Source organism: Lipotes vexillifer, unplaced genomic scaffold (genome assembly GCF_000442215.2).
Source record: "Lipotes vexillifer unplaced genomic scaffold, Lipotes_vexillifer_v1.1 scaffold1306, whole genome shotgun sequence".
Classification (NCBI taxonomy): Eukaryota; Metazoa; Chordata; class Mammalia; order Artiodactyla; family Lipotidae; genus Lipotes; species Lipotes vexillifer.
Genome location: NW_006786512.1, coordinates 129,297 through 150,976, shown reverse-complemented (window position 1 = coordinate 150,976; position 21,680 = coordinate 129,297). Strand labels below are relative to the sequence as shown.

At 38.6% G+C, this 21,680-nt stretch overlaps 1 protein-coding gene and 1 pseudogene across 2 annotated transcripts in view; both read right to left on the bottom strand.

Moving 5' to 3' along the window:
- Window positions 1-8,794, bottom strand: part of HAT1 (histone acetyltransferase 1) — a 49,484-nt gene extending 40,690 nt beyond the window's left edge. Inside the window, exons 1-2 of one of the 2 annotated variants that reach the window (XM_007458835.1) lie at window positions 8,720-8,794; window positions 3,696-3,800 (exon numbers count right to left, since the gene is read on the bottom strand). In XM_007458835.1, the coding sequence (XP_007458897.1) occupies window positions 3,696-3,800; window positions 8,720-8,726 (112 nt within the window). In that variant the 5' untranslated portion in view covers window positions 8,727-8,794. Of the gene's footprint in view, window positions 1-3,695; window positions 3,855-8,719 lie in introns of both variants that reach the window. The other variant, XM_007458836.1, reaches the window with a different exon arrangement.
- Window positions 8,795-20,765: 11,971 nt separating this feature from the next.
- LOC103076286 (cofilin-1 pseudogene) lies at window positions 20,766-21,260 on the bottom strand (annotated as a pseudogene).
- Window positions 21,261-21,680: the final 420 nt, after the last annotated feature.

Sequence of the window (21,680 nt, the reverse complement as noted above, 5' to 3'; positions counted from 1 at the left end):
GAGGGAGATAGGAAGAAAGGTTGTTTTGAGGAAAGCAAATTATTGCTGCTGCTGACTGCCATATATCCCAGTCAATTTTAGTTCTGTCAAATATGTATAAAATTTATGTAAACTAGATTTTGATGTGGGAAAAAGATATATACTAAGAATTATTTTCCATAGTTTTCCCATATACAATAAAGATAGAAAATATAATGGACGAGGAGATCCCACTTATAATAGCAGTAAAATAGATGAAATACCTTGGAATAAACTTAAGAAATGTTTATCATCTGTACATAAAATTTAAAACTCCACAGCTAGACATAAAAAAAGACCTGAATAAATGGAAAGATATTCTTGCTATTAGAAACGAAGATTCAGCAATGTAAAGATGTTGATTCTCCCCATATTAAACTTAAATTTTAACAGGATCTCAATTTAAAATAAATCAACCAAACACCTCTTTGGAACTTGATAAAATGTCCACCTAGAAGAAGACATTAGAGAAAACTCAGGAAAACTCTTATTAAAGAAATGAGTGGGACCTAGTCACACCATATACTAATCACAACATTTATTGTAACAGTACACTAATGGCTCAGGGAAAAAAAAAGGCCCCAGAGTAAACCCAAGAATATATATAATACTTTAGTATGATTAAAAAAGAAATTTTAATTGTTGAAGACAACAAATCAGCAGCTAGATAACTGACTAAACCATCTGGAAATGTATAAAGCTGGATTCCTACTCTATGCCTTATCAAGATAAAGATTCAAAGGTTTCAATTTAAAAAGAGAAAAAAAATCAACAAATTATTAAAAGAAACAATAAATAAATCTTTTCATAATCTTAGAGTAGGAAGGACCTTTTTATAAGACACAGTGAAAACTCATAAAAGAAAAAGAAATTTCCCTAGATAAAAAATGTTAACTTCTACATAACAAACTCACCAAAACTCAAAACAGGGAAAAAAGTACTTGCAACATATTACCAAAGAAGGGCTGATTCTTTTAGAATATAAAGGATATACTTCTCTTAGGATTAAAAATCAATTTTAATTATCAAATCAAAAAATGGTCAAAAACTGTGGGGGAAAAAAAACCTCAGAAAATAATGTGTTGGTAAGGATGTGGAGAAATTGGAATTTTTGTGCACTGTTGGTGGGAATGTAAAATGGAGCAGCAACCACTATGGAAAACAGTATGGAGGTTCCTCAAAGAATTAAAAATATAATTACAATATGATACAGCAATCCCACCTCTGGGTATATATCCAAAAGAATTTGAAGCAGAATCTCGAAGAGATATTTGCACACCCCTATTCACAGCAGCATTATTCGCAATAGCCAAGAGGTGGAGGCAACTCAAGCGTCCATCAACAGATGAACAGATAAAACGTGGTGTATACATGTAATGTATACAGCCTTAAAAGGAAGGAATTCCTGCCACATGCTACATGGATGAATCTTGAGGATATTATGCTAAGTGAAATAAGCCAGTCACAAGAATACAAATACTGCATGCTTCCACTTATATGAGGTATCTAAAGTAGTCAAATTCTAGAAACAGAAAGTAAAAAGGTGTTAGCAAGGGGCTAACAGAAGGGGGAAAACAGGGATACAGAGTTTCAATTTTGCAAGATGAGAAGGTTCTGGAGATCAGTTGCACAATAATGTGAGTATAAATGCTAAACACTACAGAACTCTACACTTAAAAATGGTAAAAAATAGTAAATTTCAAGTTATGTGTTTTTCACTACAATTGCAAATTAAAACAAGAAGCTATTTTTCACCCATCACAGGGGCAGGGTGTTTTGCTTTGTTTTTTTTAATGATAATATGCAACACTGAACAGGGTAATAAGTAAAAAGGCAATCTCAAAGTCTGGTGTAAGCACAGGTACTTTTTTGCAAGGTAATTTAGCAACGGCTACTAAAGTAGAATATGTTTGTAACCCTTTGACCTAGCACAGTGGTTCTTAAACAGAGACAATTTTACACACAACCCTCAGGAGATGTGACAACGTCAGAAGACTTTTTTTTTTTTTTTTTTGCGGTACACGGGCTTCTCACTGTTGTGGCCTCTCCCGTTGCGGAGCACAGGCTCCGGACACGCAGGCCCAGCGGTCATGGCTCACAGGCCCAGCCGCTCCGCGGCATGTGGGATCTTCCCGGACCGGGTCACGAACCTGTGTCCCCTGCATCGGCAGGCGGACTCTCAACCACTGCGCCACCAGGGAAGCCCCAGAAGACATTTTTGATTGTCACAACTGAAGGAGAATGTTACTGGCATCTAGTTAATAGACAAGGAATGCTGCTAAACATCCTACAAAGTACAGAATAACAAAGAATTATGTAACCCAAAATGTCAACAGTGCTGAAGCTGAAAAACTCTGATCCAGCATTTCAATATCTAGCCACACACTCTACAGATCACTCACACAAGTGGGTACGTACATATGCAACGATATTTACTGGAGAATTACTTTTAATAGCAAAAGAGGAGAAGCACATCTCCCAACAGAGAATACTTAAATAAGTTATGATACAGTCATACTATATTACATAATTTAAAAGAATGAGGTAGATCTATATATAGTTACAAGGAATGATATTAAAGATACTATTAAGCAAAACAGCCTTACAACAGTATCCTGGTTTTAGAAAATTAATGTATGTACAAGAAAAAAAAACTCAGATCAGTATTATCTTTTTAGTGAGGCATCAGGGCACCATTATCTGTCACTTTCTTTGTATTTCTGTTATGTTTGTACTGTTTTAAATAATAATAGCAAACATTTATTGTGAATTTCTAAATCAAATTGTTTAAGCACTTTACTTGTATTTAACCTCATATGTAATCTTTACAACTACTATACAGTAAGTAATATTAACTCCATTTTAAAGATGAGAAACCTAAGGAATGGAAAGTGATGGAACCAGAATTCATGAGCTTATAATTATTTCTTAAGTAGCTTTATTGAGTTATAATTTACATCCCATAAACTCAACTGCTTTAAGTACTTTAAGTGTTGTAGCATGTATCAGACCTTCATTCCTTTTTATCGTCAAATAGTATTCCATCACATGGATATACCACACTTTGTTTAACCACTTACCAGCTGATTGATATCTGGGCTATTTATTTTGGCTATTGTGAATGATGCTGCTGTGAACATTCATGTACAAGTTTCTGTATGGACAAACATTTTCATTTCTCTTGGGTAGATACCTAGGAGTTGAACTGTTGAGTCATATGGCAAATATATATGTTTAACTTTTTAAGAAACTGCCAAACTGTTTTCCAAAGTAATTGCCTCATTTTATGTTCCCATCAGTAACATATGTGAGTTCCCCACATTCTCCCCAACACTTATTTTCTATTATTTTTATAAGCAAATAAGTAAAAGTAAATACTTTTAAGAGGCTAAGACCACTTATACCTGTCCCTTTTTGCCACACTGAACTTTCTATATGTAAACTCTGCCATCTCTCAAACATCTACCCACACCATGACATAAACCAAGACTTAATAAAATCTGAATGTGTTCAATAAGTGTAGAAAACCAAACATTAAATTGCAAAAACAATACAATAACTATACAAATGACTGCAATGAACTGCTCTTACATAAAATTCTACTTCAAATTTAAAAAGAAAGATTATATATACACACACAGTACACACATAATACTACTTAGAAAAGGCATACATACCTAATTTTAGTTCAATTGCTGTGTTGGTGTTACATTTGTACTCTGCCAGTTTCTTCTCAACTGCACTCTTGTATTCAACCAAAAATTTCTCCATAGCACCAAATCCTAAGAAAAAAGGTTTTTAAAAAGTCTAGGTGGAAGTGGTTTAATTAGTCAAACCTACAAATAGAATTCTTATTAGAACTGGAATAAAGGTAAGACTTATACCATGCTAACAGATCACAGATCTCCATATACTCCTACATAAAAGTACTAAGTATGACTGTCTCATCATAAAACAGAAAAAAAATCACTTTTGAGATAGAGGCTTGTGAATTAGACCTGCTTTACATAAATGAGTAAAACTGATAATTAAAATGACAGACTACTGACATTTCTGAATATTTAATATTAATATAAATTACCTGCTAGGATTTATACCTAAGTAGCCTTCTTAAAAGAAATATAAAAAGGATGCTACTGCTCCACTAAGAATCAAGGTGAGAATGTCCTTTGATAATTACAGGATAGCATTTTATTTCTAATACTGAAAAAATTCTACCCAGAGTACTTCCAGATCAACTATTAAAAAAACCAACAACAGAAGGCAGGCATACAGGGAACCTACCTCAACATAATACAGGCCATATATGACAAACCCACAGCCAACATCATTCTCAATGGTAAAAAACTGAAACCATTTCCTCTAAGATCAGGAACAAGACAAGGTTGCCCACTCTCACCACTCTTATTCAACATAGTTTTGGAAGTTTTAGCCAAGGCAATCAGAGAAGAAAAATAAATAAAAGGAATCCAAAGCAGAAAAGAAGAAGTAAAACTGTCACTGTTTGCAGATGATACGATACTATACATAGAGAATCTTAAAGCTGCTACCAGGAAATTCGAATCAATGAATCTGATAAAACAGCAGGATACAAAATTAATGCAGAGAAATCTCTGGCATTCTTATATACTAATGACAAAAAATCTGAAAGAGAAATTAAGGAAACACTTCCATTTACCCCTGCAACAAAAAGAATAAAATACCTAGGAATAAACCTACCTAAGGAGACAAAAGACCTGTATGCAGAAAACTATAAGACACTGATTAAGAAATTAAAGACGATACAAACAGATGGAGAGATATACCATGTTCTTGGATTGGAAGAATCAACATTGTGAAAACGACTATACTACCCAAAGCAATCTATAGATTCAGTGTAATCCCTATCAAACTACCAACAGCATTTTTCACAGAATTAGAACAAAAAATTTCACAATTTGTATGGAAACACAAAAGACCCCAAATAGCCAACACAATCTTCAGAAAGAAAAATGGAGCTAGAGGAATCAGGCTCCCTGACTTCAGACTATATTACAAAGCTACAGTAATCAAGACAGTATAGTACTGGCACAAAAAACAGAAATATAGATCAGTGGAACAGGAAAGAAACCCCAGAGATAAACCCACGCACATATGGTCACCTTATCTTTGATAAAGGAGGCAAAAATATACAATGGAGAAAAGACAGCTTCTTCAATAAGTGGTGCTGGGAAAACTGTACAGGTACATGTAAAAGTATGAAATTAGAACACTCCCTAACACCATACATAAAAATAAACTCAAAATGGATTAAAGACCCAAATGTAAGGCCAGACACTATAAAACTCTTAGAGGAAAACATAGGCAGAACACTCTATGACATAAATCACAGCAAGATCCTTTTTGACCCACCTCCTAGAAAAACGGAAATAAAAACAAAAATAAACAAATGGGACCTAATGAAACTTAAAACTTTTGCACCGCAAAGGAAACCATAAACAAGACAAAAAGACAACACTCAGAGTGTGAGAAAATATTTGCAAATGAAGCAACTGAGAAAGGAATAATCTCCCAAATATACAAGCAGCTCATGAATCTTAATATCAAAAAAACAAACAACCCAATCCAAAAATGGGCAGAAGACCTAAATAGACATTTCTCCAAATAAGACATACAGGTTGCCAACAAACACGTGAAATGTTGCTCAACATCACTAATCATTAGAGAAATGGAAATCAAAACCACAATGAGGTATCACCTCACACCAGTCAGAATGGCCATCATTAAAAAATCTACAAACAATAAGTGCTGGAGTGGGTGTCGGGAAAAGGGAACCCTCTTGCACTGTTGGGGGGAATGTAAACTGATACAGCCACTATGGAGAACAGTATGGAGGTTCCTTAAAAAACTAAAAATAGAACTACCATATGACCCAGCAAACCCACTACTGGGCATATACCCTGAGAAAACCATAATTCAAAAAGAGACATGTACCACAGTGTTCACTGCAGCACTATTTACAATAGCCAGGACATGGAAGCAACCTAAATGTCCATCGACAGATGAATGGATAAAGAAGATGTGGCACATATATACAATGGAATATTACTCAGCCATAAACAGAAACAAAATTGAGTTATTTGTAGTGAGGTGGATGGACCTAGAGTAAGTCAGAAAGAGAAAAACAAATACTGTATGCTAACACATATATATGGAATCTAGAAAACTGGTACTGATGGACCTAGTGGAAGGGCAGGAATAAAGATGCAGACGTAGAGAATGGACTTGAGAAGGTGGGGTGGGGAAAGGGTAAGTTGGGACAAAGTGAGAGTAGCAATGACATATATACACCTTCAAGTGTAAAACAGATAGCTAGTGGGAAGCAGCTGCATAGCACAGGGAGATCAGCTTGGTGCTTTGTGACCACTTAGAGGGGTGGGATAGGGAGGGTAGGAGGGAGGTGCAAGAGGGAAGGGATATGGGGATATATGTATACATATAGCTGATTCACTTGGTTATACAGCAGAAACTAACACACCATTGCAAAGCAATTATCCTCCAATAAAGATGTTAAAAAAAAAAACTAATAATGCATAGAAAGATTATCTCAGGAAGGATACACAAGAAACTAGTAACCACTGTTACTTCTAGGATAAAGAGAAGGAATGGGGACAGGGTTAGGAAAGAAAATTTTCACTGTATTAGCAAAATTTTTGTAACCATGTGCATGAAGTCATAGGCTACTGGAATAACAAAATGGTTTTAGTACAACGTGGCTACCCATCAACGTATATAATAATTAACAATGGAAGAAACCATTATGAAGAGAAACTTTCAAGCAAAGATGACAATAAATCTCCTGACAAAATGATCATAAAAATTAGGAAAAATTCAGGGAAAAAAGGTCATGAGCAGAAATGAAAAATGGGGTACAACGACATGCCACAAACTTCAGTAAGCAGTTAAAACACACATATACAGAATGTGGGGAACACTTGAAGCAGTATAGTTTAATGGTTTGGAGTCAGAACTGCTGGATTCAAATCCAGGCTTCACTATTTACTTACTAGATCTGTGAACTAGAGCACATTACTTGGTTTCTCTGACCCTAATGGATAAAAATGGTATAATAGAACCCATCTCAAACATCATCTATAAAAATGAGATAATAGAACCCACCTCAAGGCATTTATGTATAATCTAAGCAACAAATCATACATTAGTTTAATCCCCACAATTCTATAAGACAAGTAGATACCTTATCAGCCCTATTTCATATTCAAAAGCTCAGTTAGAAAGAGGTTTGGTTGGGATTCCCTGGTGACGCAGTGGTTAAGAATCCGCCTGCCAATGCAAGGGACATGGGTTCAACCCCTGGTCCGGGAAGATCCCACATGCCGCGGAGCAACTAAGCCCGTGTGCCACAACTACTGAGCCTGCGCTCTACAGCCCGCGAATCACAACTACTGGGCCCACGTGCCACAACTACTGAAGCCCGTGCACCTAGAGCCCGTGCTCCGCAACGAGAAGCCACCACAATGAGAAGCCCACACACCGCAACGAAGAGCAGCCCCCCGCTAGCCACAACTAGAGAAAGCCCACACACAGCAATGAAGACCCAATGCAGCCAAAAATAAATAAATTAATTAAAATTTAAAAAAGAAAGAGGTTTTACTCCTTAAAGGGCACCTGATTACTAAACGGTGGGACTGAGATTCGAATTTAGGTGTAATTCTTATAACACTATACCCTGTGCAATACACATGTCCCCCCTCTTTTATAGTACAAGTGTACCCCCAAATCCTACAGTCTCTATTTGGTAGAAGAGCCTTTCCTTAAACACCTGTAGAGCTCATGCTATAGCCTGTGTATCCAGCACATCCATAAAAGTGTACGGAGACTACTATAAAGGCAATGGGGAAAGATAAAAGAAAAAGAAACCGTCCATCACTTCAAAAGATATGTAAATGGATTAAAAAAAGCATAGACTCAACCCAAAACAATCTTTATAAACGTACAGAATAATGGCAATTATTAGTTATTAAATGTTGTGAACTGAAGAGACTCAATAAAGAAGAGGTGGATAGAATAAACACAAGAAAATTAAAATAGACACCCCCTAAAAGAGAAGTTTAGATTAAGGAAGAATGCTTCACTGTCTCTCTCTCAAAGGAAATCTAAATAGATCTTAGTAATACTAAAGTGTGAGGCATTAAGGAGACTATTACGGAGTCAATCAAGATTCAAATGAGAGCCCTAGTGCAGGGCAAGACAGCAATGCGCTAGCTCAGAAGTTGACTGTAGTGGAAGGCGGAGATAGACCTGGAAGAGAAGAGTTTGAGCATTAAAATCAGCTGGCGGGAACAGAACCAGACTAGTGGATGAGGCAGCAGTCGGTAAAGGGAACGAGAAGAGAAACAGGCGTCCAGGCACCTGGCACCTTACAAGCCCAAATCACGACGCTTTCTCCTGGCCTCTTCGGCCCTCCTAAGGGCCGAGTTCCCCGCAGAAGGTGCAGAACCCCGAGCCGTTGGGGGCGGGGGCACGAACCTCGGCGGACAAGGAGCTGAGATGAGAGTTCCGCGCTTCCAGGCTGAAACAGGCCTTCTAGAAACCAGGCTGCAGCCCGAAAGTTCCAGGCGGGCACTGTCACCACCGCCTCGGCGTTCTTTCCCAAACCTGCCCGCCCCCTCCCCTTGGTAAACTTTTCCCGGGAACTTACCCGCCATTTCCGAGCTGCGAGCACCAGCGGCCGAGGAAGGACGAATCAACCCGCGCGCTCTCTGGCCGGAAGTGAGCACACTTTCTGACGCATTTCCCCCGCCCACCCCTGGCCTAGTGCTGGCCAATGAGAGGAGGGGGTTCGAGGCGCGGGGTGGTGGAAGCGCCTCGAGAGGCGGGGCTAACACGGCCTGGAAGGCTCGGACGGTTGCCTAGCCACGGACAGCACAGTCAGCCTCTTTGAGGCTTGAATTGGAGGAGGAGGCCGCAAAGGGATATTCTCTGTTGAGATGCTCGCTGGCTCGAGGAGAGTTTCTTTGGGGTTGATTTGCATAATATACATACCTCTGGCAGTTTTCTGTACCCCCTTAACGATGTTTTGGAGACTGTTAGAAAAACTTTTCCCTTGGCCTGGACAGTACATCCAAACACCTGAGCCCTAGTTTTACAGGTAAAATATAGGGATTGAGTTCTAGTTGCCAGAGAAATTTTCCCGTATTTATTTGTTTCTATTTTTGCGGTAAATAGTTGTTTAACATCGTTTTTCTTTTATGTTTTTTTAACAGTATGTATACGGTGTGATATCTAGGTACTCTGCTTTTGCATTTTAAGGTTATGAGGCAACAATTTAGTGTAAGGAAATTGCTACCTAGTAATAATTTAGGTGACCAGAACTGTTCTGGTTCTACATCTCTCAAGTCCTCGTGGCATAACCACATCACAGGATGCTACCTGATTTGGGCCATAGGGCTTGTTAGTGTTTAGTAGCTGCTGAAACTGTCCCAGAGGATAAGCCACTGTTTAGGTATCCACAGATACTCCCATGATGTCTGTACACTAGAAGGCCTTGTCTCAACAAATGTTGGTTAATAGGTTTTACAATGATGATACTAAAGCTAAAATGGACCCTTGGGATGATAATCTAGAACTAACACACTTCCTCGTTTTAGAGATGCGGAAGCTAAAGCCCAGAAAAGAGAAATTACCCAAATTCACACTCAGTGTACAGCCTACACAAGAGCCCAGTTCTCCAGATACTCAGCTCAGTATTTGACTACATGGAGATGGCCCTCCTGAAGATAAAGATCAGAAAAGGTACTGAGAATGCTCAGATCCTTTTTCTTTAAGCTTTAATGAAACGTAAGAAATTACGATCATAGTGTTAAGAAGAAAACTGAAATCGTTGTCACTAATGACATTATAGATGAAAAATGGAAAACAATCTTTTTATATAATCGTTCTTTCAAAATGGCAAGATTCAGCATTTCTTTCCAAAACCACCTTACCTGTAGATTGGCCAATAGCTGACCGGCAATTATGATCCTTAAAATAAGAAATCAAGAGGAATTTGTCTTAACTGCCGCAAGTCTGAAACAGATTTTATGACTTTATGTGACTTTATGGTTGGTTGTAGGAAAGAAATATGTTGAAACATATATGATAATATGAATAAGAAATAAGATGAATATGAATAATAAATATGATGAAACCTATATATTATATGACTAATATTTCATATGATCTGCTTGCAGAATTGAGGTTACAGTTTTAAATTGTCCTTGTCTTAGAACTCTTCACACATATTTATTTAAAATGTCACAGAATACATGTTTAGCTAGTTTACCTAAAACCTAAATGAATGACTTCTTTCAGAAAGGTAAAAACAAAATTACCAAAAAGGAAAAAATATTTTTGTAGGGTTTTCCCACTCTTTTCAATTTATATTTTACCTTATTCTAAAAGGGGTTTAGGAAGTGAACGTTACCACCATAGAATACAATTTCTACAAAAGGAATCTGCTGTCCTCATGTATAGGAAGGAGGCAGCATAGTGGTGTGGAAAATTCAGTGCCTTACTAGTCTCAGTTCTACTACTTGGTGATTGTGTGACCTTGTTTCATCTATTAAGAGGAGATTAAAACCTTCCCAGTCATTACATCGAGTTGTTGTGAAAATCAAATGGAAAAATTTAGGAGAGAGGTTTGTAAATTGTAAAATTCTATATTAATATGAGGTGGTATTAGTATGATACCATTCATTCTAGAATAGGAAATTTGGAAAAGGCATTTTTCTCCATAGAAAAAGGCCATATTACACTGTTAGGAATGAACTAGCAACCGTATGTTTGGTACAGGTTCAACTGCATATGGACTAGTAAATTTTGCCATCGTGTCTTGAAACCTCCGGAAGGGATTTTTTTTTTTTTTTTAAAAACCATGGTATTAATAAGATGGTCATCAGAAAGTGGATGTAGGAAATTTGAGATCCAAAAGGAAAATGCAGGTACTTGATGTGTTTTAATTCAAAATACATACGTCTCTACAGACAAATAAGAATAGCTAGTTAACTCATTTGTTTAGCTCACAGTGCAAATGGTGGGGGTGTGGTGTATGAGTTTCAGTTCCCAGAACAATTATCCAGAATCCCCTATCCAGCTAGATGACTTTCATATAGGATAAAAGAAAGAAAATAAAAATAGGCCAGCTCATATTGAAAACTACTGTTAGAGGAAGGTATGTATATTATTAAGATGCACAGCACCAACAGTTTGCAAATTCCATATTTCAATTCTCATACACTACCCATAGGTGTGTAAACTAGTACTTTTTGAGAAGCAATTTAGCAATTTAAAAAATTTAACACGTTTCTATTTGTACATCCTTTGAGGTAGTAGTTCCACTTAGAAGTATTTGTCCTACAAAACTATTTGCATAAGAATGCAAAGATAAATGATCAAAGATGTTCAAGGCAGCATTAATTTTACTGGCACATTGGAAATAGCCTAAACATTCATCAGAAGGGGCTGGCTAATATGTACTGACTTGGGAAAATACTATATAATAGGTTAAAAAATAAGTTAACAACATTATAATGTTATTTTACTTGTATAAAAAAAGTGTATTTTGATATAAACATAGAAAACATCCGGAAGCATAACCAACTAGTTTAACTGTGGCTCCTTCTAGGAGAGGGAATTTGGAGATGGGGATTAATCAGGGATTTAAAAAAAATGCTGTTTGCTTCTTTTAATGAGGATGTATTGGTTTCTTCATAACTAGAAACTTATCAATCTTTTGGAAGTTTTTAGACATGGTGGCTAACTCTACACTCTACATTCTATAAATTATGATACATAGAATTAAAGAGAAGCAGCTTAATTGGTACAAGGAACAGTTAGTTGAAAATTAATATTTCTAGTTTTGCATTCTGTCATTATTTACAAGCAAAGACTGGTCATGAGGGAAGAGGACTATAATTGCTTATTCTTATTTACAAAATGACCACCCAGTGATGCCCGCTTTACTTTTTGAAACTATAGTTTGTAAAAATGGCTTTAATTATGTATGTCTACTTAGGGTGACTAACACAATAATGCCTATGATATTTCACATTTCATAGTTAAAAATTACTTCAAATATTAATTCTTTTTTCCATTCTAGCCAACAGAAAAATGACCATTATTCCTCTGTTTTAAACTTCTTTTTGCTGTTGTTTTGTGTTGTTTTTCAATGTAGCAGAGCTTCAGGATAGGAGGAGGGTGAAGAAAACTTTATCAAAGCTACTTTGATATTAAATAAATAAGACTAAAAAGTGGTGAAAATTATGACTAGAAATATTTTAAACTGATATATTGTTTCAGTCATTCTGTCTTTCTTTTTTTTGATTGTAGTAAAAAAATACATAACATAAAATTGACCATCTTAATCATTTTTAAAAAAATTAAATTTATTTATTTATTTTTAATTTCGGCTGCGTTGGGTCTTCGTTGCTGCATGCAGGCTTTCTCTAGTTGCAGCGAGTGGGGGATACTCTTCTTTGCGGAGCACGGGCTCTAGGTGCACAGGCTTTTTTAGTTGTGGCATGTGGGCTCAGTAGCTGTGGCCCGTGGGCTCTAGAGCGCAGGCTCCATAACTGTGGCACCCGGGCTTAGTTGCTCTGCAGCATGTGGGATCTTCCTGGACCAGGGCTCGAACCCACGTCCCCTGCATTGGCAGGGGGATTCTTAACCACTGTACCACCAGGCAAGTCCCATCTTAATCATTTTTAAGCATACAGTTCAGTAGCATTAAGTATATTCACATTGTTGTGAAAGCTGTCGTTCTAATGGGTTGGTTTTCAGGCGCCCGCTTTGTAACCTGTTTACCCATATCACTATGCAGAACACGACTCTTAACTTCCTATGATCTGGACACACAAAGTGAAGAGCTTTTATGCCTGCTATACAGTGCTGTTAAGTATTTAGTTCATAAACCTCTTCCATAAAAGAATTATAAAAAAATAAAATAGCTTTATGGTAGTGTTTCTTCTAAATTTTTTTACAAACCAGAATTTTGAGGGAATATACATAGTTGTTAAGCTAAACCAACCAATCACTGTGCAAATTAGTAAAAGAATTCTTTCTGAAAATTTTGCTAGAAGTAATCCAGAATTTAATGATCTAAGAGAAAGAAACTGTCATGCTAACTGGCATCATATAATACAAAGAGAACCTGCTTCATCAGGTAAGAAGGGTGTGTTGGTAGGGTTAGGATGCGTTTAAAGAATAAAAGGTTTACTTTTACATATCTTTATAAAGTTAAATTTTGTTGTATATGAGGCAGTTTATGTTACTATAGATATGGTGTTATTTTTTTAATAGATTTTAAGAGCAACTAAGGTACTTTGAATAATACAGAATCAGGAATTTTAGAGCAAAGTGATTTTAGAAATCAGGTAATTTAGTCATTGTCATGTTTATTTGGTATATATATGCATAAAAACTTTTGCTGATATCTCCTCTTCTATATATCAATATATTTCTACTACTGTTAATTCCTATATTAATTACTATTATTAACTTTTTTTCCTAATTAATTAAGTTTTTTTGGCTGCATTGGGTCTTCGTTGCTGCACGTGGGCTTTCTCTAGTTGCGGCGAGCGGGGGCTACTCTTCATTGCGGTGCGCAAGCTTCTCATTGCGGAGGCTTCTCTTGTTGCAGATCACAGGCTCTAGGAGCGCGGGCTTCAGTAGTTGTGGCACGTGGGCTTAGTTGCTCCACGGCATGTGTGATCTTCCCGGACTAGGGCTCGAACCTGTGTGCCCTGCATTGGTAGGTGGATTCTTAACCACTGCGCCACCAGGGAAGTCCTGCTATTATTAACTTTTAATTTTTTAGACAAAAAAGAATATGGGGCTTCCCTGGTGGCGCAGTGCTTGAGAGTCCGCCTGCCGATGCAGGGGACACGGGTTCGTGACCCGGTCCGGGAAGATCCCACATGCCGCGGAGCGGCTGGGCTCCTGAGCCTGCGCGTCCGGAGCCTGTGCTCGCAGTGAGAGGGCTGCGTACCGAAAAAAAAAAAAAAAAAGAATATGAATACTCGTTTTTAATATTTTCTACCCCAGTCAAATCACCTGTGCACCCCTGAAGATCCCTGAGTTAAAAAACCGTTTGCTTGAGGATTTTTAGCAAGTAACTGATGAAGGTGATACTGTGGTCTCTCAGTTTGGTCCTATGTTTTCCCACTTTTTTTTTCCTTTCTTGCTGTAGACAGGGCTAATTTCCTTCGTGAAATACGTTGCTTTGGGGAGAAAGTCACTATGTCTGGCACATGGTTGATATCTAATAAGTATTTGTTAAATGACTTTGCAGTAACACCATCAAGAACACAATTAACCCCCAAAACAACTAAGCTTCTGCTTTTGTTCAAGCACTTCATGGTTCCTGGTGTTGGAAACTGCTGTTTCCTTGCTTTAAAATAAACATCCTTGAGCATGTGATTAGAATCAGACTAAAAACTACCGTATCCGTATTTAACCCATTACTACCAACATGTGTATAACACAGGTGTTTTTCTATTAAATTGTTCTCTGGATGTCATCAGGGAGTACATCAATACAATCACCAGGAGATGATCTTTTGCCAGAGTAAATTTATCCCTGGTACAATGGCTCCAAAGACAAAATTCCGTGGGACACAGGTATTCTTGTAGCAAGCCCAGATCATTAGTAGTCCCAGCTTTCCCCAGAGACTTTTTTTTTTTTTTTTGGTACGTGGGCCTCTCACTGTTGTGGCCTCTCCCGTTGCGGAGCACAGGGTCTGGACGCGTAGGCTCAGCGGCCATGGCTCACAGGCCCAGCCGCTCCGCAGCATGTGGGATCTTCCCGGACCGGGGCACGAACCCGTGTCCCCTGCATCGGCAGGCGGACTCTCAACCACTGCGCCACCAGGGAAGCCCTCCCCAGAGAATTTTAACCCAGATTAAATTCTAGCTTTCTTACAAAGCTCTAAGAAAGCCTAGCTTACCCTCCTTCATCAGAGCTTACCCTCCTTCTCTATGCCTCCTTCTCTATCTCTCAGTTAGGCACCCAAACGTTTAGAACTAAATGTATGCTGCCTTCTCCCCAAACCCAGGCCCTATTTGGAATCCACTTACAGAGTCCAAGAGAGGTATTGGGTAAGTGGTACAGTGGTATAACGTCTCTTCCTCCTTTTCTCCCTGGGTTTCCTGCAACAAACAGGAGTGAGGCCAGGCTGTTACTTGCAGCGGTCCCATGTTTCACTCCAAGTGAGGCTTGTATGCTCTTCTCTCACTTCTCTCCATTTGGCTTCATTGAGGCCTGCTGTATCTGGGGCCTGCTGTGTTGACTCACCAAAGCGGGCCTGCGTATCGCAGAAGGATTGCCTCACTTTCTGATCTGTCCTCCTAGGGGATAATTATGAATCATCACATTTGCCAGTCTTAAGCCTGTTCACCCCTTATTGATAACTCCTCCAGAGCTGGAACTGTGTTATCTTCATCCCTAAGTTCTTATTTGATGTGAGAACAAATTCTTTTAACTAACATTTACTGAAGATTTTTATTCAGATTAACTGTTGTATTGAACACATTTAACATTTAAATTTGCCTATATCCTGTCTTCTTAGGCCCACTCTCATGTTTGTCTCCTTCCCCTCCTCTGCCTGGCCCTTAAGGACTATTCCTATATAAATGAAATTATCTCTTTACTACAATACTGTGTCATATTCTCATTTTATGAAATCTTCTAAAAATCTGAATGTTAACTTTAAAAAAACAGGTAATATTCTCAATTAAGGACGAATACTTGGAGAAATGAAAACTTCCATTTAAAAAAGTTTTAAGAATAATGTCAAGGGATTCCTAAGATATTTAAAAATATTAACAAATAATTATAACATTTTATGTTATATAAGTTTTGTTAGACCAAAATCACAAGAAAAACCAGGACAAAATTTTCTTTTTCAAAAAATTGTGGCTGAGGCTTCCCTGGTGGCGCAGTGGTTGAGAGTCCGCCTGCCGATGCAGGGGACATGTGTTCGTGCCCCGGTCCGGGAAGATCCCACATGCCGCAGAGCGGCTGGGCCTGTGAGCCATGGCCGTTGAGCCTGAGCGTCCGGAGCCTGTGCTCCGCAACGGGAGAGGCCACAGCAGTGAGAGGCCTGCGTACCGCAAAAAAAAAAAAAAAAAAAATTGTGGCTGCACATTGTCCTTGGATATGTAGAAGCCCTGCTGAGCTAAATTGTATGTTTCTTTCATTTGGTAAAGATTTTTGCTATTTTTTCCTTTTCAAGTGGACTTTCAAGTTATTTTATTCTCAGATTTTGAACTTCACATTGTTCTTTTGAGTAAAATGCACAGAAGGACTGCATCAGGGAGATGACAAATGTCATTTAAATAATATCAGTATGATTTAATTATCTTAGGTTTTGCTTTGCTTTCCGTTAAATAAAATAAATTAGATAATATGTTTAAATGCTAAATGACAATTTTATTTACTATTGGGAGACTTAATTGTATGTGAGTCCATATCTAAGCACAAATGAAAATTGCACAGTTATATGTTTAGTACATTACAACACATTATCCACTTATTAAAGATAGATAAATACTTACCTAAATCATCATTGTGACAGATAAGAATAATAGCTGTAATTTGAAAGGTCATTCCTGGGTGATACTTTATTTTTATGCTATCTAGTTCATATATATTTCTCACTGGGGTTATATAGAGTTGAGATTTTTAAAAAGATAGCCATAAACTTTTTATCTCTTACCAGGCTTGGGTTAAGAAGGGGTTAAGGCATTCCTAGGTATGATATCAATATGCCACAGGAAATTCTTAGCCTGCTCCAGGGTCCTAAAATATTCCAATGTAGGAGGAAGACTTCATAAATTAGAGTCTTTGTATAAAAATAGCAATGATGCTATAGAAATTGGAGTTAGAATAGGTTTTGGTAGATGATTTCACATCGGGTGGGCCTAAAGGAATCTTCACTAGAGGGCTCAAAAGACATGTTCTCTGAAATATCTGCACAATTAACAATTATATATATAGACTCCCTGCAAACTGGAATGATTGCAGATAATGGAAAAAGTCAAGCATAATACTCAATTTTTAATGGAAAAGGGAGGAACTGAAAGATCACACTCCATTTAGTCTTCTTTGAAATACTATGATGTTAATCTTTGAAAAACAACAACCAAAAAACCAAAAGACAAAAAAACATGATTTATAAGTCCACAGAGGGTGGCCAAGTATCCATTGTCTAACATGGATTTGTGAAAAGCAATCTTGCTAAATAAGCTTATTTTACTTCTTAAAACAAATAAATGACAAAAAGAAGTATGTATAATAGTATGTTTGATTAGATACATGATCATTGCTGACCTTATGCAAATTGTGTTTTAGAGAAAATTCAGTTATTTGCTCCTGGCTTTGCTTAATATATTCAGATTACTCATACAATTGTACTTGCTATATATGTACAGTTTAAAGTTCTGATTCATTCACTTAACATTATATCATAAACTGCATACTACTCTTACTTTTATGTGACCAAGTTACTAAGGAATCTGAACTTCGTGGGGATATAAACATAAAATGTTGTATTTTTCCTCTAGTCACTGCTCCCACTGTACTATGTTGAATACCCTTTCCCTGCAGGCAGATTCCATAGTTTTCTGCTCTTTTAAGTTACTCAAAGTCTAGCCTGGCCTAGTTTAAAACTTTGGTGTTTTAACCGCCCCTCCATTGTGGACCAGACTTGTAGCCACAGGGGATGTGAAATGAGGAAGGGAATATAACCAATTTTTCACTCGTTCTCCCTCGTCAAGCCCCTAAAGATTGGGCTGGGGAGAGTGTCTGGTTCTAGGATATGTTTTCCTCTTTCTTTTTCAAGGCTAATTCCTCTGGTATTCGGGGCTAGAAGTAGGAATAGAGGAGAAATGAATCTTGCTCTCTGTCTTGGTCATCTCTGCTTCTCCGGCTGACGTTGACTGCTCTCAATACTCTTACTGCCTCTCCCATAGCAAACATTCTTAATTCCTTCAGTGAGCAGAAAGGGGCCTCCATATTGTACCAATTCCCTGATAAGGAAACTCCGGCACCTTGCTGCTGTTATTTACTTTGTTAGTAAGTCCTCCCTTTTGGGTGGAACGCTGCAAAAGCAATTCAAGCCCTAATATCTTCCTGGTGTCACTTGACCTACAAGAAATTCATGTATCACCTCTTGTGTGCAGCCAATGTCCCCAATGCAATGGACACACATAGTCTTATCAGCTATCATTATCATCACAGGGTAATGAAATTTAAAATGTTAGCCAGTGCCAATGCTCCTCATATAAGGTGGGGGTGGGATGAGGAGTGATAATGATATAGCTGCTATTGAGCCCCCATTCCGTAGGTGGCCTTGAGGCCTAAGTTGATAATCATAACTGCATTTTTCAACCCTTCATTGCATGTCCTATTATCCCTCTAAGCTCCTTGACTGGGTCTGATCCTTTATCTAGTCCAGTGCCTAAACCTTACTTCCCAAATGATCTGAATCCACCATAGACGTATCTTTGGACTTATCTTATATTGGCTATCTTTACTGAGTTGCCTCAGTTGGGTTTCAGACATAGTCATTTTTGCGCTATTGTATAGCAGCAACTGAGTTTACCTTTGATGATCAGGATTAATCACCACATGGCTACAGTGACGCTTTTCTGCTTTTAATTCTACAGCTCCAGAAGCTGAAAATAGCCAGTGGGCAGTTTCAGTTTCCAATTCATCTGAACCTTGATGGTGTTTTCTGATGGAAGCATTCCTCCCGCGGATATAGGACCTCAAAAACCATGAGCCCAAGGTTGTTGGGAAAAAAGGCAAAAATTTCTTCAGTGGGTTACTTGGTGTGATAGTGAGAGGGCAATTTTACTTCCTCTTTTAGTACATGGATTTGTGTGTTCCAGCTACATGAGATCCTCTTTTTATCTCCAATGTTCTGATATTTTATAATGTGCCTTGGTATTGAACCTTTTTCATTCATTGTTCTGGATACACAGAGGATACTTTGAAACTCAAAACTCATCCTTTGGCTTTGGAAAATTCTTATTTTTATTTGATAATTTCTTCCCCGTAATTTAAAATCTCTATTTTCTCTGGAGATCCTTGTAGTCAACTATTAGGCCCCCTGGTTTAGTTCTCTATATTTAAATATTTTTCTCCCATTCTTTGTGTATTGCCCTATTTTCTGAGAGATTTTCACAACATTTTTATTACAATCCTTTTACTAACCATTTTATTACCATTTCCTAGCTGTATAACATTGGGAAATTTGCTTAATATCTCAGTCTGTTTCCTCATCTTTGAAATGGAGATAATAGCATGAAATAATCATACTTCACAGGGTTTTTTTGAGAACAGAGTCATAAAAAGTGCTTAGAATATTGTCTGACACATAGTAAGTACTCTATAATAAATATTAGTTAATATTAGGTATTCACCAGTATCTTGTGAATTTGGTTAGTGTAAGTGATCTTTGGGTCATTTAGAAGACAATTTCTAACCAGATCCTGATCTTGGTGACTTTACCACATTAGGCCTTTTTTGAGAGGACCAAACAGTTGGCCTTTGGCAATCATGCCTCTCTATCTCATTATGTCCTTCAAATACAGCAATTTTTAAAGTCCTCCATTTTTGCCTGTCTCTGTATCTTTGCTTACACGGGTATATTTTGTAATGTAAAATTACATATAATATCTTGTAAGAAACTCTTATTCTTAAAAAGGGAAATGATGGAGGGAAACATAATTCATGAAAATGGTCTGCCCCAGAAGTGTGCATTTATTCTTTTATTAAGCATCTTTATTTAACACTGTTATGTGTCTAGCGCTGTGCTACTTGCTAGGGATACAAAGATTTTTGTTTTATCTTTTTCTTAATTACTCGTATTGAGCTAGAATCTACTATACTTGAGAATCTATGTGAGTTCACAGTCTACAGTAGCATTTTTTTCCCCCATTAGTGAGCCTTTTCATTGTTGTGCGTTGTTTTTGTTTTTTGTTTTTAATTGAGGGTCCCTTAGTGGTCCTGCTTCCAAGAGTGGCTGTGACCGGGGAAAAGGGGAGGGAAACCAGGCGGCGCAGGGAGGGAGGGGTCATCTCCGCAACATTCCATTTATACACAGAACTAAACAGACAAGCACAGAGTCACTATTGCGGTTAGAAGTTGGCAGCATGGAAAAAGGGAGGAACAAGTGGGGAACTGGGGTGTTGTTAAAAAAAATACAGGTCCCCCCCACAAACAGGGGTTCCTGGGGGGAGATTGGTCTGTTTCAACCCAAGAGGAATCAGAAGATCAAAAGCGATTTGGGGGCTTCCCTGGTGGCGCGGTGGTTGAGAGTCCGCCTGCCGATGCAGGGGACACGGGTTCGTGCCCCGGCCCGGGAAGATCCCACATGCCGCGGAGCGGCTGGGCCCGTGAGCCATGGCCGCTGAACCTGCGCGTCCGGAGCCTGTGCTCCGCAACGGGAGAGGCCACAACAGTGAGAGGCCCGCGGACCGCAAACAAAAAAAAAAAAAAAAAAAAAAAATTGGTCTGGGAAAGGCCAGAACCGTCAGGGATGGAGGGAGGAGGGGGGAGGCTGTTTGGTAACTGGGGTGAAGGGACTGCCCTCCCCCTGCTGGGATCCCCCCAGCCCCTCCTGTCTGGCAGGAAGGGGGCAGCCTGCAACTCCCATGGGCAGGTCTAGGGCTGCCAGATGCTCCAGGCAGGGGGCTGGAGGGGGCTCACAAAGGCTTGCCCTCCAGGAAGATGCCGGTGCTGCCCCCCCAGCTTCTCTGCCAGGGTGCAGCGGTCCTTGGCCTCCTCAGAGCAGTTTGCTTGCAATTCTTGCTTGATCCCCATCAGCTTCCTCTTGATGGTGTCCTTGGAGCTGGCATAGATCATTTTGCTCTTAAGGGGTGCACACTCAGGGGCCCAGAAGATGAACACCAGCTCCTCCTTCCTGCTCTCCTTGGTCTGTAGTTTGCGTCATGGAGGGCGTAGCGGCAGTCCTTGTCTGGCAGCCTCTCGACAAAGGTGGCGTAGGGGTCGTCTAGAGTCTGACCCACATCACCTACCGGGATCTCCTTGCTTTCCTCCAGGATGACGTTCTTCTTGGCCTCGCTCAGGCAGAAGAGCACCGCCTTCTTGCGCTTCTCCTCTGGTGTTGACGACTTATGCACCTTCATGTCATTGAATGCTTTGATGGCCCCATCAGAGACAGCCACACCAGAGGCCATGCTTCTGGAAGAGAAAAGGAGAGAGCAAGGAGAGCCAGAAAAGATAAGAGCCGCTACTGCAGCATTTTTAAAGCATTGGGTCGTGAGATCAATTCAGAATGTTGAAAACAGAATTAGAAAAAAAAGAAAAGAATAGTATAGAATAGTAAATACCAGAGTATGTTGCATGTAATAAAGTTCAATATTGCTTCATGAAGTTTTTACTTCAGTGTGTACTGGGGTTGTGACAAAAAATGTATTTTTTACTATTTAGGTCTGGGGCAGTAAAGTTTGAAAGCCACCAGTGGAAAAGACATTAAGCAAAGAGGTATTTACAGCACAATGTGATAAATATGATGGGGAGGTCTACGACAGGTGAAAAAGGGGGGTTAAGGATTGTTTTCTGGAGGAAGAGATTCTTGATCTGTATCTTAAAGGATA